General features: G+C 40.5%; 1 protein-coding gene across 5 annotated transcripts in view; it reads left to right on the top strand.

The window, feature by feature from the left end:
- The window catches only part of LOC134378048 (kinesin-like protein KIF6), a 336,082-nt gene that overhangs the window by 157,763 nt on the left and 156,045 nt on the right, over positions 1 to 22,274 (top strand). For all 5 annotated transcript variants that reach the window (XM_063096971.1, XM_063096970.1, XM_063096968.1 and 2 more), the window contains 3 exons: positions 6,014 to 6,119; positions 6,960 to 7,098; positions 11,371 to 11,586. In XM_063096971.1, coding sequence (XP_062953041.1) covers positions 6,014 to 6,119; positions 6,960 to 7,098; positions 11,371 to 11,586 — 461 coding nt within the window. The remainder of the gene's footprint in view (positions 1 to 6,013; positions 6,120 to 6,959; positions 7,099 to 11,370; positions 11,587 to 22,274) is intronic.

Below are 22,274 nucleotides of genomic sequence, written 5' to 3'. Positions count from 1 at the left end.
CCCAGTTGCTCAGAACCAGCCAGGGTTTCCATGCTCCCGATTTAGGTCTGCTCTTCTTATTAATGCCTGGTTCCTCTTTTCTCCCAGCTTTCCCACAACCAGTACCATAGAGATATGGTTTCTAGCCCATTTCCAAATACTAACGCTGGCAGGAACATGTTCATAAAAAATTTTTGAGAATAACAGAAACATCTTAATCACACTCAATGTATAAATGGTGAACTTATTTTAATAAACAGTTAAATGTAACATAAACATTAAAATATTGCAGAAGAGCGAGTTTATGTTGGATCACTAGTCTCTTCACAGGGAGATGATAAATGTTCTTGAGCCAAAGGCAACTGGCCAAAAGTTTCAAGATTGCTGATTTACTCCTCCCCCTCGCCCTTCTCTCTCTCTCTTTCTTTCTGTCTATCTGTCTGTCTCTTATCTTCTGTCTTCTTGTGTGTGTCACAGAGTACTTGTAAAATCCCCGCAAAGGGATTCATTGTTAATCTGTCCATCTATATCATGAATATTTTTAATGCCAATAAGTACACCACTTCACCATCATTTTAAATGGCTGCTTAACTTTATACATAATTATGTCATATTTATTTAACTAATTTCCAAATGTGGGACATTCTGATTCTTTTCCAACTGTTTTTGCCATTATAAGTCATACTGGTCAATGGCCTTGTTAAGATCTATTGCTTCTCAGTTCTTTCCTGCTTGTTCATCCACCTATTTACTTCCTCAAAGAATTCCAGTTGGTGTGGGTTCTTCCTTTTAAAGAGACATTGCCCTGAATGGTATTTAAATAAATTTAATAACTGCTACGGTATGATAAGGATAATGCTTCAAAAGGTGCATTCCAAAGTCAGCCTTCCTGAGTTTGAATCCCAGCTCTGCCATTTACTTGCTGTGTGACCTCGGACAAGATATTTAACCTCTCTGTATTTCAGTTTCTTCACCTATAATATGGAGATAATAACAGTACTGATAGGGTTGTAATCATTAAGGAAATGATGTATGCAAATAGCATAGAAGTGTATCTAACATTTAGTGCGTGCTCAATTAATATTGGCTATAGTGAATGATAGGAAGCTTGCTTTGTCCTTTTATTCATGCTGTTAAACCTAAGTGTCTATGGAAATACGTCTATAGACACGAGTTCATTTTTTGGCAAAAAATATAAGGAGCAGAAAGGGGGTTACAGTGGACTCAGAGGGGTAAAGCACGTATTAAGAAATATGGTCAATTCTAATTATGTGGCCAAGTATCAAAATTTACAGTACAGTGGAATTGCTGAATAGGCCACAGGCTGTCAGAGATACCTCATTAGCAGTCAGTGTTGTGGAGGAAGGTATAGTCACCAAACACGTAACAGTCACCTACCATCAGCCAGGTTGTGCATTCAGACACAGATTATCTATATTTCTTGTCCACATGGACTAGAACTGAATGGTATACATTCAGTTACTTTTACTTTTCCACTAGGATTCTTTTTTGCCTTCTTTTCTCGTAGTGAAAGTAGAGAACAAGTACAGTTTCTTGTTGACTTGGGCTTCTCCTGAAGAACAGACTTTATCATACTCAATTGACCTCCTTAGAGAGCCTTTTCTGTAAACAGTTCCCCGCTGTCCAGCAGGGTTCTGGCAGCCGGGAGACCCCTCAGTGGGAGTGGGGTCTAGGTATGAAATTGGGTGCTATTTTGGGAGACAGGAAAATGCAAAGAATTTGGGGTCATTTGTTCACTCTTAACTACTAGAGGAGTACATTGAAAATATCTGAATTAAGCATTTTTCTGCATTTTAATTATTAGATCAAGTCTTTGCCTGATAAGAAAATAAATTCAACAGTAAATCAAATGTATGAAGGAAAACTCAGGCATTTTTCTTATCTAAAGAGGCTCTGTGGTCTCAAGCTTTAAGAACAAAGCTGCCTGTCAGAAGGCCTAATCTTCATTCTCAGTTATGTACCAGACTAATTGAGTCCCAGAAAGAGTAAAGCAATCCAGTTTTTCTACTTACACAGAAGTTTTAACCAATTTCTTTGAATCATGTCCCTAGTTCTCCTTGTATCCTCTACTGTTATTGTGTGAGATGGGAACCTTGATGGAATAGCCAAAGCCCAGTGAGGCTGAATAATCAGTGTGTAGAGTTCTGGTCAAGATGGTGGAATAGATGGTCCCCGGCGTCACTCTCTCCCACAAATCAACCAGTTTACAATCATTAAAAAGCAATGATAGCAAAGCTGGGGCTGCTAGAGATCAGGGAAGAGGAGGAAAGACCTACAGAGTGCATGACGGCAGGAAAAACCACGATGAGAGAAAGAAAGAACTGCTCTGACCATTTCGAGCCCTGGCTGTTTAAAGGCTGGAGCTGGTGAGTGTACAGAGCAGGAGGTGGCAAAAGCCACAGCTGTGCGCTTTGGATGAAGTTGCTTGGAGGTGTCAGGGGAGAAGAAGGCCTTGGTGGCCCCTAGGCCAGCAAGACCACTAACAGAGTTCCCATGGACCCACATAGGAATGAGGAGCCACAACAACTGAAAAAAAGAGCCACTCAGAGGCTGGTGAGTCATTGCAAGGGACTGGTGCACAGCCCGTTCCATGAGAAGTGTTTGGAGTGCAGGCGGTGTGGGAGATGGGCCCATCAGGAGAACACTGCGGCATGGCATGGACAGCTGATCTGCCCCCCAGTCAGCATAGGACCACTCAGTGGAGACTGGTCAGGAATATAGAACTGCAGGTACAGTTTGCTGAAAAGACTCAGGCCCAGACCAGAGTTTCTACACAACCTAGCTGTACCAGATTTCATGAGAGCCAGAGCTACCTATAAAGTCAACCATTAAAACCTGAACTGCACAAAAAGCCTTCCCCATGGAATCAGCAGCAAAGCAACAATTTACCTCAACCACAGAGCTCAAGTGCTGCTCCCCACAGGAAGCTCCCCGATTTTAGAAATAAGCAAAGGACAACAAATTAGTTCCAGTGCAGAGTTTAAGTGGAAGGAACAGCAAATAATCCAAAACAGAACTGGAAGAAAAAACAAAATATCCATAGACTAGAGACAAAGTTTGACATTAACTAGTAAAGGTCTCACATCACCAAAGAACACCTATAAAACCTAGAAGGACAGGAAATCCCCTACACTACCAAGCCAGGGAGGCGGTAGGGCTGGGGGCCTCAACCATGCACCCTAGCACCTGCAACCAGTCTAGCAATGACCACTGAGCCACCACAGGAAGTGTCCCAGGTTCTCCCAAGCCAGGGTGATGGGGGGCCAAGGGCCTTGGCCATGTCTCCCCAACACCCTCAACCAGCCCAGCGATGACCACCAAGCCACCACAGGAAGTGCCTGGGCTCTCCCTAGCTGGGGAAGTGGGGTGCCGAGGGCTTTGGCCACAGCCCACCAACACCCACAACCAGCCCAGTGATGACCACCAAGCCACCATAGGAAGCACCTGGGCTCTCCCTAGCCAGAGAAGTGGGGTGCCGAGGGCCTTGGCCATGCCTGCCCCAACACCCGCAACCAGCCCAGCAATAGCCAAGACATCTCTGGAAGACCACTGGTCGCCCCTGAAGGAATGAGGGGAGTGCCACAGGCCTGTGGCACTCCCTGTATTCCTCCTTCTCCAACCCTGTTTCCTTCCCCTGTCCCCCTCTCCATCTCCCCACCAACTGCTCCACATCATAGAATGTAAAAAAATATTAATAGATAAACTTAAAAAAATTTTAAAAAAAAAATAATCAGCAAGTGATCACTCAGCTAATCTGCAGGCTTATGTCTTACAATGCTTTTTTTGTGAGCTAGGACTTCAGCCTTTCTTCAGAGACTGTTCCCTAGAATATAAATTTTATGACTAAACTATACAGGAGAAGTTGTTATCTAAAGAGAAAGCAAGAAGGAAGAATTGATTAACCATTGCTTCCAATTTAATTTTGTCTGTTAGAAATTTTATGGACACTGGAAATCATAAAGTGCTTTCACTCGAGAGAATGGGTATATCCTAGAATTCATGGTGATTTTCAAAACTGCACGATTTCTGCTAAGTATTAAAGAGAAAATAAAAGTAGATAAACAGTACTATTTTTTGAAGAATCATTAAGTGGGGATTGTAGATCCAGGCCTCTTCACGGGTTACAGAGGAAAGTAGCAACAATGAATGTCACCTCAGTGTTTATCATGAAAGGAACAGTACATCCATCCATCTTGTGGAATATTCTATGGCATTAAAAATGAAATAGCTCTGATGTATATGTACTGATGTGGAAGATTATCCGTAATAAATTCTTTAGAGAAACGATGGTGTAGAACACTATTCAGAGTATGATCTGATTTTTGTGAAAACAAACAAATGAAACCTACAAATGAATATGTAGATCTAGGTATGTGGAACCAGAGAGTGAATAAAGAAAATGAGAATGTGGCAGGGGAGTGGGGAGAGGAGTTTTTACTTTTTAATTTATTCACATCTGTATTTGAAATTTTGTTCATTAGCATGTAATTCTAGATTTTGTACAAAATAATTTAAAATCTTTGTAGCAGAAATGAATCTCTGTGTATCTGGTGGTGTAAAGTTATATTTCACATGGAAACATAACGTCAGTCAACAAGTAGTGCAAATGACAGGTAACCCTCCACCTGAAGAAATTCCTTAAAAATTGCAAGATAAATTGTCTCCCACTTGTAAACATCAGCTATCAAATGTCTCAGATTACAGAAAGGGATAAAAATAAAATCTAAGGCTGCTGTATGATAGAAATCATTATCCGTTTGAGTGGGCTGATAGCAATAGTGGAAGAGAAATGTGTAGTTTTTAAAAATGCTAAAAATATACAAATATTTTCATAATAGTGTGAGAAAGATATGCTGCTGCTGTGTTATGATACCTAGCATCTTAGATACTGATTCCTTACACCTTCCTTATTAAGAATTCCATCTCAACATGAGGGGAATAAATTCCATGTCAGTGAATCGATTAAATAGTGAACATATGTATATTGAGAACCCGATATATGCGGGAGAGGGAACACAAAGACAGATAAGAGCCAAGAATTGCCTCATGATACTTATAAAGTCCTGGGGGAGCTAAGGTGCGAACACAGACTCTAGAATGTGACACGGACGTGTTATGCTATGAACTTCACTAGGACTTCAGAACAGAGTGGTGGAATGCTCCCTCCAAAGGGAGGTGTTATGTTTTCTATTTTGTGGTGTTTTAGAATAGGAAAAACATGAAAATTATTGTAAGCAGAAAGGAAAGAGTCAGTATAGAGAGGTAATTAAGAGGTAGCAAGAGAAAGGAGGTAATTAATCAGGTAGGCCCTGGAAGAAGCAGGGAGAGACCCCAAGGGAAGAGGTTGGCCTTGAGAAGGAGGAAGGATATTATCCAAAATACAGTGTATAAAAGCAGGAAGAGGGCCTGAGTGGTGAGGCAGAGACACTCCGAGGGGAAGGAAAAGAATTCGAAGGAGTCCGCTTGGAACAGCTTGACTTTCTCAGTCTGGTGAGAAGCTACTTTACTGATGGAGAGTGGAAGAGTAGTGGTAGGCTTGGGAGTTGTGGAAAGATTTGGAATAACCACTGTGAAGAATATAAGTCAACTGGGCATGATTAAAAGGATAATGGAGCATCATTAAGGTGCCAGCTGAGGCAAAGTAGCATGAATTTTTAATGAAACTAATAAAAAAAATTCTTTTTCATTGCTTTCTCTAGCTATGTGGCAGCCAGGCACAGGGGCACAGAAATTCAGCTTGGCTAGAATAGATGGATTATAGGTACTGAATGACTCATTGAAAGCTATATATGAAAATTCACTGGAAATTAGTCAAATAACTGCATTATTGGAGATTTGACTTTGTCTATCTGTTTCTTTCCTCTTAATTTTTACAGTCAAATCAGATAACTGTATTTCTGTAAAGAAATGAGAATAATATCCCGTACTTCATATGTTAACCAACGAAGTAAAGCAATTAGAATCTCTAGCATTTCTAGCTCATAGTTCCTTCTCACACATTATGTATTTTTAGGCTGGAAAAACTAACAGCATCCTTTTTGGAAGACCAGGATCCAGAGAGTAGACTAGAGGTTGGCGCTGATATGCGTAAAATTCATCACTGTTTTCATCATCTAAAGGTAAACTTAAATGTTTCCTCCAGTAGAAGCCATTTCTGACATGCTCTAACTGCAATAAAAGCTTTTCTAGTTGGCCAACCCTTGAAAGGTTGGGACCCAGCTTCATGCATCCAGAAAATGGTGTGATCTTCAAACCAATGCAGTGATTATCACCGAGTGCATTCAGAAGTTGTATCTTACTTGCTGATAAATAAGCTCAGACCATGGACTTCTAACTCTTTTGCCAGGATTCTCTACCTTCTATACAGAATAGTTCCATGTTCAAAAAGCCACTTATTATTAAGCTATATCAAGATAATTGTGTTCTGCATTTTTTTCAGCAGTTTTAATTTGTCCATATAATTCTTCAGCTTTTTATGATGAGAAAGTGGGAATATCTGTAACTTTTACTTCTACCTCCCTTGAATTTTTTGCATACTTCCTTAAAATAATAAACATTTGTCGTAATTATACTGTGGGACAGGCATAGGGAAGGCAAAGTTGAATAAGCCATGGAGAAGACAGATATGTGAAGAATACTTGCAAGAAGTGCTATAAGTGTGAATTAAGTGCTATGGTGCTACAGAGAAAGGGAAAAGAATCCAAGAGGAGATAATGTTTGAGTAGGAATTTCCCAATTTAGGAAAGGAGAGGTAAGACAGGGGAGTGGGGAATGAGAAAGGAGGAGGGGAAGGAAGTCGGGTAGAAGGGGACAGACACCAAGCAAAAAAAAAGCAACTGCGTTGCAAAGACACGGAAGCAAGAAAGAGGGAAGTGGGAAATTGTTAAAGGAAAACAGTCCAAGAAACAAAGAAATTTGGAATAGAGATATGGACGCTAAACTCTTATTTCATCTTACAGAAACTATTGAATGACAAGAAGATCCTTGGGAAGAGTACAGTCTCCTCTGAAATCAAAGACCCAGACTGCCAAGAACCATTAAAAGAGGAAGAATATAAAAAACTACGAGATCTTCTAAAGCAGAGAGATAATGAAATCAGTATCCTTCCTGAAGTGGTGAGAATCTCTCCCTCTGCAGGCTTGAAAGTGGGGTGGGAGCAGTTAGATGTCTTCCTGAGCCATGTCACTTAACACCCCTGCTCCCAGTTCCCGTTGCTTCTTCCCATTGAAAAACAAAGGGTCCCTTCAACAAACAAAATGTAACAACTAGTGAAAAATAGCTGCTACAAAAGAAAAAATAATTAATTTGTTTTTAGCCTGATAAAGTTACTGTTGTGGGTAACATTTCAGTTTATTGGAAAGTATCAGCTTTTTTACACGATCTCTACACATTAAGTTTTCTTAAATACATTTTTTGACTACTCTGCATTGCTCTTGCTGTTTTAGTCCTGAGCCCAGTAAGTTAGCTGGTTATCTTTAGCTGGCTGACTGGACACCGGGCTGACCACAGTCTCACCATGGCCCAGAATTTGTGGCTGGTGCGTGGGTGAAACTCAAATGATGGCTGAAAGATGACAAATGGTTTTTAGCTTATGAAGAGCAGATATTGATTTAAATGTAACATTTTATTTAAAAGCCAGATCTACTGCTTTGGGTTCTTCTTACAAATGTTCCCAAATTTGGAAGTGAGTGTAGATGAGTGTACAAGATAGAAATCTGATTGGCTCCAGGAGACAATGTATTTTGGGTGCTGAAAGTGGTAGCAGCCCATGGGAGCGTGGGCCGCCTCCAGCTGCAGACTCAGTGGTTACTTCTAAAGAGTCCCTGTTGAGTTGGTTAGACCTCAGGACTCCCCAGTATTCCATCACTATTGTTTCTCATTTTACCTTTCAAGTTTCTTTGAAAAGATTTGACATTTTCATTACATTTGCAGAATCAACACACACAAGAAATCATTTTGCTCAGTTCTTTATAATGAGGTTTTTTTTGTTCATTTTTTAAAATTACTAAAACACACTCCAGCTTCAGTTATTGTGCAAAATGCATAAAAATATTCTACAAAAGGAAATTCAGTAATAAGAAGGTTAAAAAAAACAAAACCAAATATGAGGAAGGCATGCTGCCTGATTAACTTCAGTCTCTAATTTTGGGTGAGTATTAGCAGACCCTGTATGTTGGATTCAAGTGAGTTTTATCTGCTTTGTTATCCGGCCAGTAACAGTAGGTTCGGCTGTGAATTACACCCCCACACAAGCGCTTGTCTGCCAGTGCTGCCCACGAGTGTTGTCACCCTTGCATTCCTTCTCCTCTGTCTTACCCCATCCATCTCCAGGGATGGCCTCAGTCCTGGCCCCAGCCCCTGTCTGAGCTCTGCTTCTTTTCCTGGCCTTGATCCTAGTCTAGGATCTTCTCCCCTAAATACTCCTACTGACTTCTTAATCTCCTTCTAGGCTTATGAATGCCTGTGCATATAGGAGGGATGAAGTGATAAATGACAGAGAGGAAACAATCCAAGTTTGTTTATATATGTTTATTTTAAAAAGAGAGTGGAAGAGAGACATCCATTGCCTTCCATCTTCACTGTGGTGAATGTATGTGCCACTGTTCACGTGGGGCTGCGCTAGATTCTTTACTGACTGTGAGTAATTCAGACGGGGTTCCCTCCATCTGAGGCTCATATTCAAAATGATGGTGTGTGAGACGTCATAATGGAAAGAAGACTGAACTTAAATTTGTACCTGAATTGGAATCCTAGCTCTTCATTTATTAGCTCTATAACTACTCAATGAAGCTGATTCCTACTCTTCAGGAGCAGGAGCATAAGACCTGCCGTGCCAACCTCGCAGTGCTAAACAAGGCCAGTAAATGCTCTGAGCACGATAGAGCGTTGTATAATGGAGGCTGTGACTGTGCAGACAGTGAGTAAACTCGGAGGAAGGAAAAATAGCAGCTGTAATTTAATCATCTCTAAGCTTATTCTTATCAAAGGCTAACGATCAAGAAGGGCTCCTGAAATGTATAGTTATTCAGAGTTAGGTGGGACGATATTTTGACATCTTTCTTTGCGGAACCCAGAAGGCTAAGACTGTGACAGGAGGAATGGGAAAGGTATGTCTTCCAAAAAAGAAAAAAGTGATTATACTCAACAAAAGACAGTAGTGCAACCAAAATGACCATGAACAACATTGAATGTTCTCGGAAAGGCAGTAAAAGGGGTGTCATCTCAGTGACGTCATCAGCTGAAATAAAGTTTAGATACTCCTTCACAAAACATAGAACAGGGTGATTCAGTACCCAGCACAGCACTTGGCCAGATGAATAGGGAGAGGAAGAAGACAGGAGAAGGCAGCGAAGAAGACAGATTGTACTGTGATCTTTATGAAATGTAAATCAGAACATGTCATGCCTCTGGTTAAAATCCTTGAAGCGCTCCCCATTATACTTAGAATAAAATCCAGATTCCTTGCTCTGGTTTATGATGCCCTCCGTGAACTTGCCAACCTCTGACACATTTCTTATGCCTCGTCCCTGTGTGTGTTACTCTTCAGTCACAGATCCCTTCTTGTTCTTCTGACATGGGGTTTCTAAGCCTTGGCACTTCTGACATTTGGAGCTAGATAATTCTTCGTTGTGGGGGCTGTCCTGTGCATCGTAAATGTCGGATTGTAGCCTTGAGAACCACTGCCAAGCCATTTCTTTTGAGGGACTTGGCCATTTCCTCTTCTTAGATGCTCTTCCTCTGGCTGGTTCTTCTTGTCATTCAGATCTCAGCTTAATCGTCACTTGTAGAAAGGCACCCAATGTAGAGTAGCCACCCAGTCACTGTTGACCTTTTTAAAACTAGCTATCTAGCAGTGTCACTCTGTGTGTGTGTGTGTGTGTGTGTGTGTGTGTGTGTGTGTGTGTGTGTGCGTGTGCACACACGTGAGCACGCTCACATGTGCATGTGTGAGATCTGTTTTCCCCCGTAGGACATCTGCTTCATGAGAGCAAGAAATTAGTCTGCCTCCTCGTTGCTCTATGCCAATGCCTAGAATAGTACCTGGCAAATGGTACAAGCTCCAACAAACATCCTGAATGAGTGGATGAGTGGATACTGCCATTGCAGTGTACGAACCAATGGAAGTGTATATTGGCATTGGTAATGAGTTCCATACAAAGAAGAGTTGAAGATCTCAGCAGATCTGTCCTTCTCTGTCAGGCTAATGCCTGAACACTAAGAAGTTGAGAACAACTTTGGTAAATACACATTTTTTTTTTTTTTTTGAGGCAAGGAATGAAAGCCACATCAGGGATTGTGAGCAAAAAACCGATTATGTCTCCAGAAATCACCAACACGTTGGAGTTAAAGATGAAGGGGAAGATGGAGGTCAAATGATTTCCATGTTACTTGCCCATGAATAAGTGTAATCTGGGTACCTCCCTCCTTTCTGAGTGGCAGTCTTCTCTCCCACACATCCCCACATATCCTTAGACTCCTATTTTAATGAAGCCATCTCTAAGGATGGTGAAAGCCTTGAATTCATCTTACTGCATATGAGTTCTGAGATTCTCAAGAGGGGTTTATAGTCTTTCCTTCTAGTGGATGGGACAGAAATCTCTTAGAGTTCTAGGCTTCTTGAACCCAGAGTGAACAATGAAATAGGGTAGAGTGGAGTGGTTTTATCACTTATCGTCAGTGCTCCTGGCATATCTAAATAGCTCACAAAAGGTGCATTTTAAAATGATAAATCTATGCTAATAATGCACTCCTTTTCAGTTCCATTTGTGGCCAAAAATTAGGTGTAAGACTTAAACATAAGTGACTTTCAGCCCTCTTTTGAATGTACTCTATAAATATGCATGTGTTGGACATAGGGGTGCTCTGGCTGCACATTCGTCCCCACACTGACCGTAAGAATGGATTTGGCCGATCTGCCAGCTGGGTGGGTTTTGCTCTTCTCCTTCTCTACTCCTGCTGCCTCCTGAGCAACCAGGTGCTCCGCCAAGGAGGTGATCTTCCCAGATAAAAAATGTATTTCCTAATAGCTATATGCAGAGCTCCATTGCCTACTACTACTCAGTGTTCATTTTCCTTTTTATAAAATTTTCATAAAAGTTTTGAGACCTAACTGGCTTAAATTCAAAACATTTGAAAGATCTTTGGGTTGGCTAATTTTTTATATAATGGTACCATATTGAAAGACTAATACCCTCCTAAATTGTCCCTAACTGTATATTAGGTTTCAGGAAGTTGAAGTCTTCCTTTAGTCGGTTTTAACCATATGATAAATAGCAAATATTAATTGGGAATATTAATCACATTTGAAACATTTGTGTTTTTATCACTATAATCTAGCATGAGTCACTAAATCCTTAAATCAAGTTTTAGATATTCTGGTCAACATGTTGAAAAAGGAAAAAAAGAAAGCTCAGGACGCTCTCAACTTATCAAGCATGAATAGAAGTGAATTCAGACACTCCCAGAGCCCACCCTTCCCAGCGGGGAACCCAGAAGGTCAGAGAATGTTGCTATCCTCAGCTCCCATGCAGGCCCAGGACTTCAGCATTTGCGGGTACAGATCCAGTTTGCTCCACAGAAAAACAGGTCAGTTAACTGAATTTCCAGCATTCTTCATTGTCTGTGATGGATTTCAGTATAGCATTCTTTAGTTTTAAATGTGCCAGCATGAAGTCTTTAACGATTTACTTGTTAGAATTATTTTTCATAACTATTTTCATCTTTTAAATTAAATACCAGTTTCCCAAACTGATGACGGAACTGAGAGGAACCAAGTGTGAATTTTCAGAGTTTAGAGAAATAGATTGGTTCAGGATAACAGTAGAAAAGTTAACTTTAAAGAAAGAGAACTAAAACCTTCCTCTGATATAGGAGGGAAAGAACAGGGTCAGACATTGCCTTACTGATGTGATGATGCAGTGTTTATGTTTATGTCCAAATTAGCTATCTGCAGAAAAATAATTTAAGACATTTCCACAGTCTTAAAGGACAATAAATCAACAAAACTTTGTCAGATAATAGGGTTTGACAGGGTTGGGCCAACTCAGAGGCACCTTCCCCGTTTCCACCGTTTGGTAAGTTTGTCAATACCACTGCTGCAGAACCGGGCTCGAAGCCCAGGTTTGTTTGTGTGCGTTTCTCTTTCTGTTAGCCCAGCAGAGCATGATGTACAGTCACATGACTGATGCCTTTCCCTTGAAGATACTGAGGAATCTGAAGTTTGGGATGTAGTGGAACAAAGGGCTGAAGAACTTCCTTTCCTGGCAACATAAATTGGAATTTTCTGTACAAGCATTTTTTGGGGGATGGACTACCTGACATGCATGGTTTTCTAAAAGATTTAGCCTGGGAATGATTAAAGAGTATGGTGCTGATTAAGAAGCACATTTTTCAGTAATAAAGACAAGATTGAGAAGCATGAAAATATATTTTATGATGTTATATTCCTTCATCTCTTAGTTCCAAATCTTCTTGCTTTGAATATTTATTCAGCAACCCAGCAGGATAAATTCAAAATCCCAGGAAACTAAAAATGCTATTTTTATCATTTATCATGGTGGCAGTAGACAGTGAAAATCAATGATTCCTCTCTCTGATTGTTTTCTATACAGCTTTGCTATAGTCTATTATGGACAACAGCTGTTTGGAAAAAAAGAGGCCATCTGGATTGGTGAATTCATTAGCTCATTCTTCCATTTATTCATTCCTCTTTCATTCAACATATATTTATTGAATACATACGTTGTTCTAGGTACAGTGCTAATTATCATCATTATGGCCAAAGCTTATGTAGCCTGTATGAGCCTTTCTAAGTTCTCTGCTTGAATTAACGCATTTAATCCTTATCCTATAAGTTCTTGTTTTATCCTCATATTAGAGATGAGGACACATGGACAGACAGCCTCTGACTTCAGACTGCCAGAGAAGAGAGCCACTGATCAATAGATTACAAAAGTACATCTCTGTACTACTGAGAGAGCACAAACCAGGAACCTTACCCCCCAGTTAAGACCAGAAAACTCTAAAAGGGAGTCAGGATAGAAGTGTGGCTGGAAGGAATATTGTAAGCAGAGGGAATCACTTACTTGAATAGCTTTCGAGGCCTTTGTGGTGGAAAGGAGCATTTCAGGAAGAAAATAGCCAGGTATGGTTGGATTTGGGGAGTGAGAGACTGGGAAATCAGGTTGGCTGCCTTGTGCAGAACAGATTGACAGAGGACGGCGAGACAGCATGACCAGTTAGGGGGCCATTGTAGTAGTCCAGGCCCAAGGATGGGGGTGATAAGAGAGAAGTGAGGGCATCGGAGCATTTATCAGTTCAAGGAGACAGGGCTCAGTGGCTAATTGATGTGGGGGATGGGTAAGAGTGAGATCGGCCTTCATGTCTCTGGGTAGGTAGTGAGGCTCTTCACGGAGGTAAGGAACAATGAATGCCCCCCACCGCCTGACTCTACAACAGTTGGCATTGTTGGCTAAAGAGAACACAGCATTGGTATCTCTGCTGAAATGAAAGGTCACAATCAGTACCCATGTTCGAACCCTATGGCCCGTGATGGAAGAAGCTCTGTTTACTGGCCTTTCCTAAGGACACACACTATTGTGCCCATGCAGAAATGGCCTCAGATGTCACTGTCCAGCCCCTTGGTGTGTTCCAGACCTTTTCTATTTCTATTTCTTCTGGCCCACACTATCTCCCTTCTCATAATTCTTCTTCCCCGCAGTAGCTTATAATCTCTCTCCTCCATTATAATTATAGTCAACTTTTTCAGTAACTCTTTTCCTCCCTTGATATTGCTATTGAGACAGACTATAGTTTTGTGTGGGGAATGAATTGAGTTTACTTGAATAGAAAATCACTGAAAAAGAAATGGAAATTATTTGTAAAGTCCAAGTACAAATGAGGTAAAAGTTTTGGAGAAGAGCCTTATATTTAAACGGTTTTTGAGTTGTTTTCATTGTCATTGGATATAGCTCTAACAATAACTTTAAATGGGGGTAGGCTCACAAATGGACTGATAATGATCTAACTGCTTGGGGGAGGAACTGATGGAGGACTGATTTTATTTTTTGGCAAAACTACAAATAGGATGAAAATTGTAGTGGATGAATGAACGGTGCAAAGCAACAGGTAATGGGATAGTTCATTACAAATGTTTAAGATTCTAGGAGCCAATTAAGCTTCTACTATTGCATTATTTGATATACAAGAAGCTTGTGTAAACTCAACCAAATACAAAAAATTAATAAGCATGTTGTGTTGAAAGTATTTCTGCCTCATGAAGTATATTGTTAGTCTCTATTAAAACCATTTCTGAGGATGTTTCTAATGCAGAAAGCAAGTAAATCTGATCATTTCTGAGACTGTTGTGAAACTGTCTCCCCTTCCACACTGCACCCCCTTCTTTCATTCACCTCCGCTTCAAGCTGAAAATGACTCCCCTCAAATTAGAAAATGAAACTGAATTCTTGGTTCACAAGAGAGCCCTCCAGAGTTACTGTGCTATTAGCCTGCCAAGGCAGAGGAAGGTTAGGGATTTGGGGTTTTTTTGTTGTTGTTTTGGAGGTTAAATGCCTGTTTTGGTTTTGTTGAAATAATAAGAGGGATTGTTCAACTTCTCAATTTGAAAAGAGTCATATTGTTCTCTTTAAGATAGAAGTTTTTGGGTTGAGTTGTTTTAGTTTTTCCTGGTGTTTTTTGTTTTGTTTCCTCTGTTTTACTTCTCTGACTGTGCATTCCAAATAGTCACCTGGAACCAGTCAGTATTACAAAAGCCCCAATGATTCACCATATCCTTTAACTGTTGAGATGCTAACAGACCCCACTCATCAAAGTTGATATCACTGGCATTTTATAAGGTAAATTGAAAACCATAGATGCAGCCTGAAGGCTCCAATCTCTTTTCTCTTACTTCCTGAGAATTTTTTGAATCTCTACCATATGCATGGAAGGGCCCAGGGTACATGTTGTAGGCAGTAGAAAGGAGAACTGAGAAATGCTCACCGGCTCAAGCAACTTATATTTAAACAGTGAAGGCTGGCTTTGTACCCGAAAGGTAGAGAATAAATAAGTGCTCTAAGCTAGAGCTGGGAGAAATGCTGTGGAGATTCAAAGGAAAAGGGAAGCACTTTAATTAGTAGATCAAGAAAAGCTTTCCAGAGCAGGTGACGTGGAAGTTAGATCTTAAAGGATCGGTAGAATCTGGACATTTAAAGATGGAGGGAAGAACATTTTATAACATTCCAGTCTTAAAGAATAACGTATTTGTATATTTTCTTCTGAGAAATGTATATACAGGTTCCTTGCCCATTTTTTTTTATGAAAATGTAATTTTATTAATATCATTTTTTTTACATTCTAGGATGTTGTTGCAGAGCAGTTGGGAGAGAGGGGGAGAAGGGAAAGGGGAAGGAAATGTGATGGAAGAAGGAGGAAGGAGGAGCGGCCAGATTGAGGCCTGTGGCAGCCCCCTCATTCCCACAGGGGAGACTGGGGGGTTTCCAGTGGTGGCTTGGCCATTGCCGGGATGGGTGCAGATGTCAGGGGGATATGGCAAAAGCCCTCATCCCCCACTACCCCAGCTTGGGAACCCGGAGCCCTTCTTGCTGCAGCTTGGTGGTCATCACTGGGCTGGTTTCATGTATCAGGGGAGCATGACTGAGGCCCTCGGTCCCTCACCACCCTGGCTTGGGAGAGCCCAGGGCACTTACTGAAATAGCTCAGTGGTTGCTGCTGGGCTGGCTGGGGGTGTTAGGGGGATGTGGCCAAGACCTTCAGACTCTCACCACCCCAGCTCAGGAGAGCCCAGGGCACTTCTTGTGGCAGTTTGGTGGTCCTCTCTGGGCTGGTTTTGGGTGTTGGGGGGACATGGCTGAGGCCCAAGCACCCCCACTGCCCTGGATCAAGAGAGCCTGGGGTGCTTCCTGTGGAGATTCAGTGGTCATCACTGCCTTGCCCATGTTTAAATCAGATTACTTGTTTTCTTTCTGTAGAATTGTTTGAGTTTCTTATGTATTTTGGATATTAACCTCTTATCTGATGTATGGCTTGCAAATATCTCCTCCTAATCCATAGATTGTCTCTTCACTCTGTTGTTTTCTTTGTTGTGCAAAAGCTTTTTATTTTGATTTAATCTCATTAGTCTATTTTTGCTTTTGTTGCCTGCATTTTGGAGGCCAAATCCAAAAAATCATTGCCCAGACCAGTGTTGTGTAGTTTTCCCCCTATGTTTTCTTCTAGTGATTTTATAGTTTCAGGTCTTATGTTTAAGTCTTTATTCCATTTTGAGTTGATTTTTATATGTAGTGTGATACAGTGGTCCAATTTCTTTCTTTTGCACGTGGATATCCAGTTTTCTCAACACTGTTTATTGAAGAGACCGTCCTTTACCCATTGTATATTCTTGGCAACTTTGTCTAAAATCAATTGACTGTATATGCATGGGTTCATTTCTGGGCTGTCTATTGTGTTTTATTGGTTAATGAATCTATTTTTATGCAAGTACCATGCTATTTTAATTACTATCACTTTGTAGTATAGTTTAAAATCAGGTAGTGTAGTGCCTCCGGCTCGTGTTTTTTTTGTTTTTTTTTGTTTTTGTTTTTGTTTTTGCCTTGGCTATTCAGGTTTTTTTGTGGTTCCATATGAATTTTAGGATTGTTTTCCCTATCTCTGTGAAAAATGACATTGGAATTTTGATAGAGATTGCATTGAATCTGTAGATCACTTTGCATAGTATGAACATTTCAACAATATTAAATCTTCTAATCCATGAGCAGATATATGAAAAAAATGCTCAACATCACTAATCATTAGGTAAATTCAAATTAAAACCACAATGAGATATCACCTCATACCTGTCAAAATGGCTATTATCAAAAGAAGAAAGATACGTGTTAGTGAGGCTGTGGAGTAAAAGGAAGCCTTGTACATAGTTGATGGGAATGTAACTTAGTATAGCCATTATGAAAACCTGTATGAATGTTTCTCAAAAAGCTAAAAATAGAATTACCATATTATCCAGCAACCCCACTTATGGGTACCCACTTTGGGGTACCCAAAAGATTTGAAATAAGTATGCCAAAGAGATGTCTCACTCTCATGTTCATTGCAGCACTTCTTACAATAGCTAAGTTATGGAATCAACCTAAGTATTCATTAACAGATGAACGGATAAAGAAAATGTAGTGTTTCTACACAATGGAATAGTATTCAGCCTTAAAAAAGAAACAAATTTTGCCATTTGCAACAACATGGATGGAATTGGACAACATTAGACTAAATGAAATAAGCCAGGCACAGAAAGAAAATAATGCATGTTCTCACTTATATATGGAATCTAAAACAATTAAATTCATGGAAGCAGAGAATAGGACAGTGGTTACCAGAGGCTTGCAGGGGTGGAGAATGGAATGAGAAAATGATGGTCTCAGGGTACAAAGCCTTGATTAGACAAGAGGAATAACTTTTATTTTACTTTATGATATATTGCACAGAATGGTGAATATAGTAAATAATAATGTACATTTCAAAATTGCTAAGAATAAATTTCAAATGTTCTCATGGCAAAAAATGATAAGTATTTGAGGTGATGGATATGTTAATTAACTTTATTTAATTACTCCACATTCTATTCCTAAATTATTATATCACTTTGTACATCATAAATATATACAACTACAATTTGTCAATTTGCAATTTAAAAATAAAAATAAGAAAGAATAATGTGAGCAGAGGCTGGGGACAGGAAAGCAAGGAAAACTATGTAGAGTTGAAAGAGGTATTTGTTTAGCTGGGGCCTGGAGGTGCGCAGGAAATCAGAAGAAATAAGGCCAGAAAGATGAGTGGGAAATTACTAGGATGTTTGCTTTAGGGAGAGGGACTAGAGGAAGAGATGGGAACTTCCCCTTTTAACTTTGTATGTTTGTGTATCATTTTAATTTCTTACATTTCTTTATTGAATAAGTGGGACCATGTTATAGAAATACTTGACTGCTAAGCTGGGGAATTTTCTTTTTTTGTTTTACTGTAAGAGAGCCACCAAAGCAGGAGGGGATATGGTGACAGCTGTGCTCTGAGGAGATATTTCTGAAAAGAACATTTTACAATATATTGGAAATGAGGTGCTGGGAGACCAAGCAAAAGGTTTAGGAAATACCATAAAAGACTGGGGTGGGAGTAATGGAAACAGAGTAGAGGAGAAGAATGTGAAAAGATGTTAGGGAGGGAGCCCACAGCAGCTTCTTCATGGCATAAAGGACATCTCTGTTTCTTCTCCCTCTTCCCCATTTTCTAAGTGTTCCTGGCACTAATGGTGCAGCTACAGGCACAGGCAGGAGAACAGGGGAGCTGGGACTTCCACAGGATGCTGCTTCAAACCCTGAGTCAGTTCCTTGCATTTACTTTACTGTCATCAAAGGATTGCCCTTGACACCAAAAGCCACAGCTTACAAACACTTCATGTACCCAGTCCTCCACTAAGTTAAAAAGAAAAGCTCAAGGAGAAGTCAGTGGAGACAAAACTCACCCATAAAACAACCAGAGAAAAAAGAACGAAGATTGTTTCTAAGGTTCTTTCCAGCTTGCTCTGTCATAGATCTCAGGCACAAATGTCAACCTCTGCTTCTCAAATCTCTCCTGACCCATCTTACCCTCTCTTTTGGAACAGACCACATTTTTGTCTTTTCATTCCCGCATAAATGCAGTTAGAGAAACAGTCAGCAAATGGACCATTGCCTTCTCTATACCTCTGTGGCAGGTCATACTTCTGCAGGGCACTGTACCTACTGAACCATTAGTCAAGGTTTACTATGAGTGCTATCTCGGAGAAATGCATTTTTGCATCTTTCCTGCATGAGGGACCTATAAATTAGATGAAATAAATAAATGACACCTAAGAAAAAGAGAGGGAAGAGAAAAAGTGTGTGTGGGGGGGGAACACACAGATCTTTGCTTTCAGGTCTAGAATCAAGGCTCACACCCATTCCCAAATGTTTGTTTTATAGTAGTCTTTGTGATCCCAATAAGGTCTTCAAATTTAAAAAGTAAACAAACAAGTGAAAGTCAGTGTGTTTTCGAAAAAAAAATCAACTTGGCCTTGAAGGGGATCAACTGGCATTCAGTTGAATTCAGCAAACACACACGAGCTCCCATGCACCTATCTATCTATCTATCTATCTATCTATCTATCTATCTATCTATCTATCTATCTATCACCTATTTTGGAAGTCGCCATCTATGAGTACCTCAGGAGTTGTATCTCAGGGGGAGATAAATAGATAGAGCTATCGTGTAATGACTGCTGAAGAAGAAGGCCTGGATAGTTGAGGGTTCCTGCAAAACAGTAGTCCAGTCAGCCATCTATTCCAGACTCTTTAGAGAAAAGAGGGTATGATTAGGAAAAGAGAGTATGATTAGTACTAGAGGTACCAAACAGTCAGATTGTAGTTTGGTAAAATGGATACCTATTCCCTATGGACAATAAAATTGCTAAGGCAATGGCCGAATTGAACATATAGAGGAAGACCACAAATCTGGTATCCAAGTGGTCAGTGAAAGCAGGCAAATGACCAGAAGAGAGATCCACTGATGACAATAAAGAGGAGAGGGCAGAGGAAGCTATAGACAAGTGGGAGAAACCTGAAAGGGAAAAACAGTTGCTTGTGTTGTATTGTTTCCTTGTTTGTTTATTTTCATTAGCATGAATGAGTATTGTTCTAGAATCACCAAATGAGAACAGGTAAATGCAGACCAACATTCTCCTCTCCCTACCTGGTTGTATGAGGAATTATATGCCCATTTTTCTCACCTTGCCCTGAAGTTTGGGATAAAAGGGTGTGCGAGTATCTATACTCAGTTACATTCATAAAGTAGGTTGGGTATTGCCTGCTCGAGTAAATGAATGGTTCAAACCTCCTTTCAAAAACTGCTAGGGAGAAGTCATTCTGCTCAGGTCTGGTAGGGTACCCTAACCAGGCAATCATGGAAGACCAATCACCCAGAGTGATTTACTTGTATACAGCAGAAAAGTGAATGATGGTGCTGGGCTTGTGAACCCTAACGATGGGCTCTAGGATAAAAGATCATAAAGACTGAGTGAGACACAGATAATTCTCATTTTATTAAACACTGCATTCAAAAGTTACTTTATCAATTGGTTATTTTGAGCTCAGATTGCATTTTCCCATGTAAAAGCAGGTTGGATTCCCTGGGAAGCAAAGTCAGAGCTGGATGTTTATCAGACAGTGCCATTGGAACCCACAGTTGTGGAGAAGAGAGGACAGAAGCAGGACTTGGAGGAAGGAGAAGATGAGTGGTGTGGCAACTTTGTCAGTGGACACAGGCTTCAGTTGACCTGACAAGGGGCCCTGGAGCTGGGCAGGCCTTTCAGAGTTGTTCTGAGTTGAGGCAAGTTAGTAGGACCTTTCTACCCTCATGATGATCAGTCACTGGACATGAGCCTGTCCCTGTAAGAAGCTTTACTTTAAGCCAGACAGTTTTTTCTAGCTGAGAAAATCCCCAAATAGGCTTGACAGTGTGGAATTTCCTCTGTTGTGGTCCCAGCAGCTGGAGGAATAAGTCCTTCACTTTTGAAGGGGTATCTGAATAGCACATCACAGTATCCACCACAGGTAGTGAGTTTTCCAGGACTTCCAAAATACTAGTGCAGTCCCTAATTCAGTTGAATTATATAACTTTACAGCCCACAATGTAACTCTATAGTATTATTACTCATCAAGCTGAATAAATGTAAGAATTGTGTAACCTAATCACTATTTTTAAACGTTGTTTTCATGACAAAATATATTCTGCATTCCTACTTGGGATGCCAAGAACACAAGATCTGTCACCCTGGTAGGGAACAGAAGATCTCTCTCACTCTCTTTCCTTTTGTCTCTCTCTTTCTCTGTCTCTCTTTGTCTCTCTTTCTCCCTGTATCACTCTCTGTCTTACACACACACACACACACACACACACACACACACACACACACACACACAGTCTTGCCCAGACTTTGGAAATAAAACATTCTTTCACTACTTACATATTTACTTTGCAGAACATATGAACTATTGTGCTATTCTGGATGAGGTAAAAAATATAAGACATTCTACTACAGGATCTCTGGGAAGCATTAAGAACTATCCTTAGCTGCAGGAGCTGTGCCTCCTAGCAATTTTAATTCACTTAATAAAAATTTATCGAACTTAGCTATGTACAAGGCATTGTGTGAGGTGTTGGAGATTAAAAGATGAATGAAATCCAGCACCTGTTAAGGGACTCACGATCTAGAAGAGGTGCACATGCATATGGGGTGCCATGGGGCATGGAAGAGGGGTGTCAGCTCTTCCTGGATCGGTTTAGGAAAACCTGTCTGGAAAAGGTGGTAGTTGAACAGCATCTTCAAAGAGTAATCATATGTATGTGTGGCAGGATGAATAGAGGGGGAAGAAAAGGAGAGAGCACTGAAGCCCCAGAAACTTCTTGAGCAAAGGCATAGAGGTGTTGGGCACATAGCAGATTTGTGATGTTGCAGGCATTTAGTTTGGCTGGATTGTAGGGTTTGTGTGGATAGGATGGTGTTTAGCAAGAAATAAAGCTGAAGAGGGGCCAGCTCATGAGAAGCTTCAAAGTCCTGCTTTCAAATTTAGAACTTTATTTTCTTGACAGTGGGGAGCCGTCATGGCTTTTTAACAGGAGAGTAACATGGTCATATTTCTGTTACAGAAAGATCACTGATAGCAATGTGCAGAGTAAATTGGAAACTGGAGGGAAGTTGGATAGGATGTTAGTAGCAGTCAAGCTAAAAAATTATGAGGGCCCGAACCAAGCCAGCCACAGTAGGGAGTGGAAAGATGAGACAAGTGTTTGAGGTATGTAGCCAGGAGAGCTGATTAGAATGGGGGTGAGATGAATAATCTATTACTGCCATGTTTCTAAACGGACATGGTGCCATTTACCAGGGCAGCAAATCTATGAAGAGAAGCAGGTTTAGGAAAAGAATTTGTTAGTTAAATTTGGGGGATGCTGAGCATGAGTATGCGATGGGAATGTCTGTGCTAATGAGTATATAGCTTCAGTGCTCGAGGCAAGGCATTAATTAGAGACATGGATGTATCATTGAATTGTTGTAGCCATGAGAGTGAATAAAGTGGTCCAAGGAGATGGTTAGCAAGGGAAAAGATGACCAAAGGCAGAACACTTAGGAGCCCTGGTATTGACGGAGTAAGCTGAGGCAGAAGAGCCAGTAAAGGACAACTGAAAGGAAGAGAGAATAG

Source organism: Cynocephalus volans, chromosome 5 (genome assembly GCF_027409185.1).
Source record: "Cynocephalus volans isolate mCynVol1 chromosome 5, mCynVol1.pri, whole genome shotgun sequence".
Classification (NCBI taxonomy): domain Eukaryota; kingdom Metazoa; phylum Chordata; class Mammalia; order Dermoptera; family Cynocephalidae; genus Cynocephalus; species Cynocephalus volans.
The sequence above is the reverse complement of the archived record's forward strand: the minus strand, read 5'-3'. Positions and strand labels throughout refer to the sequence as shown.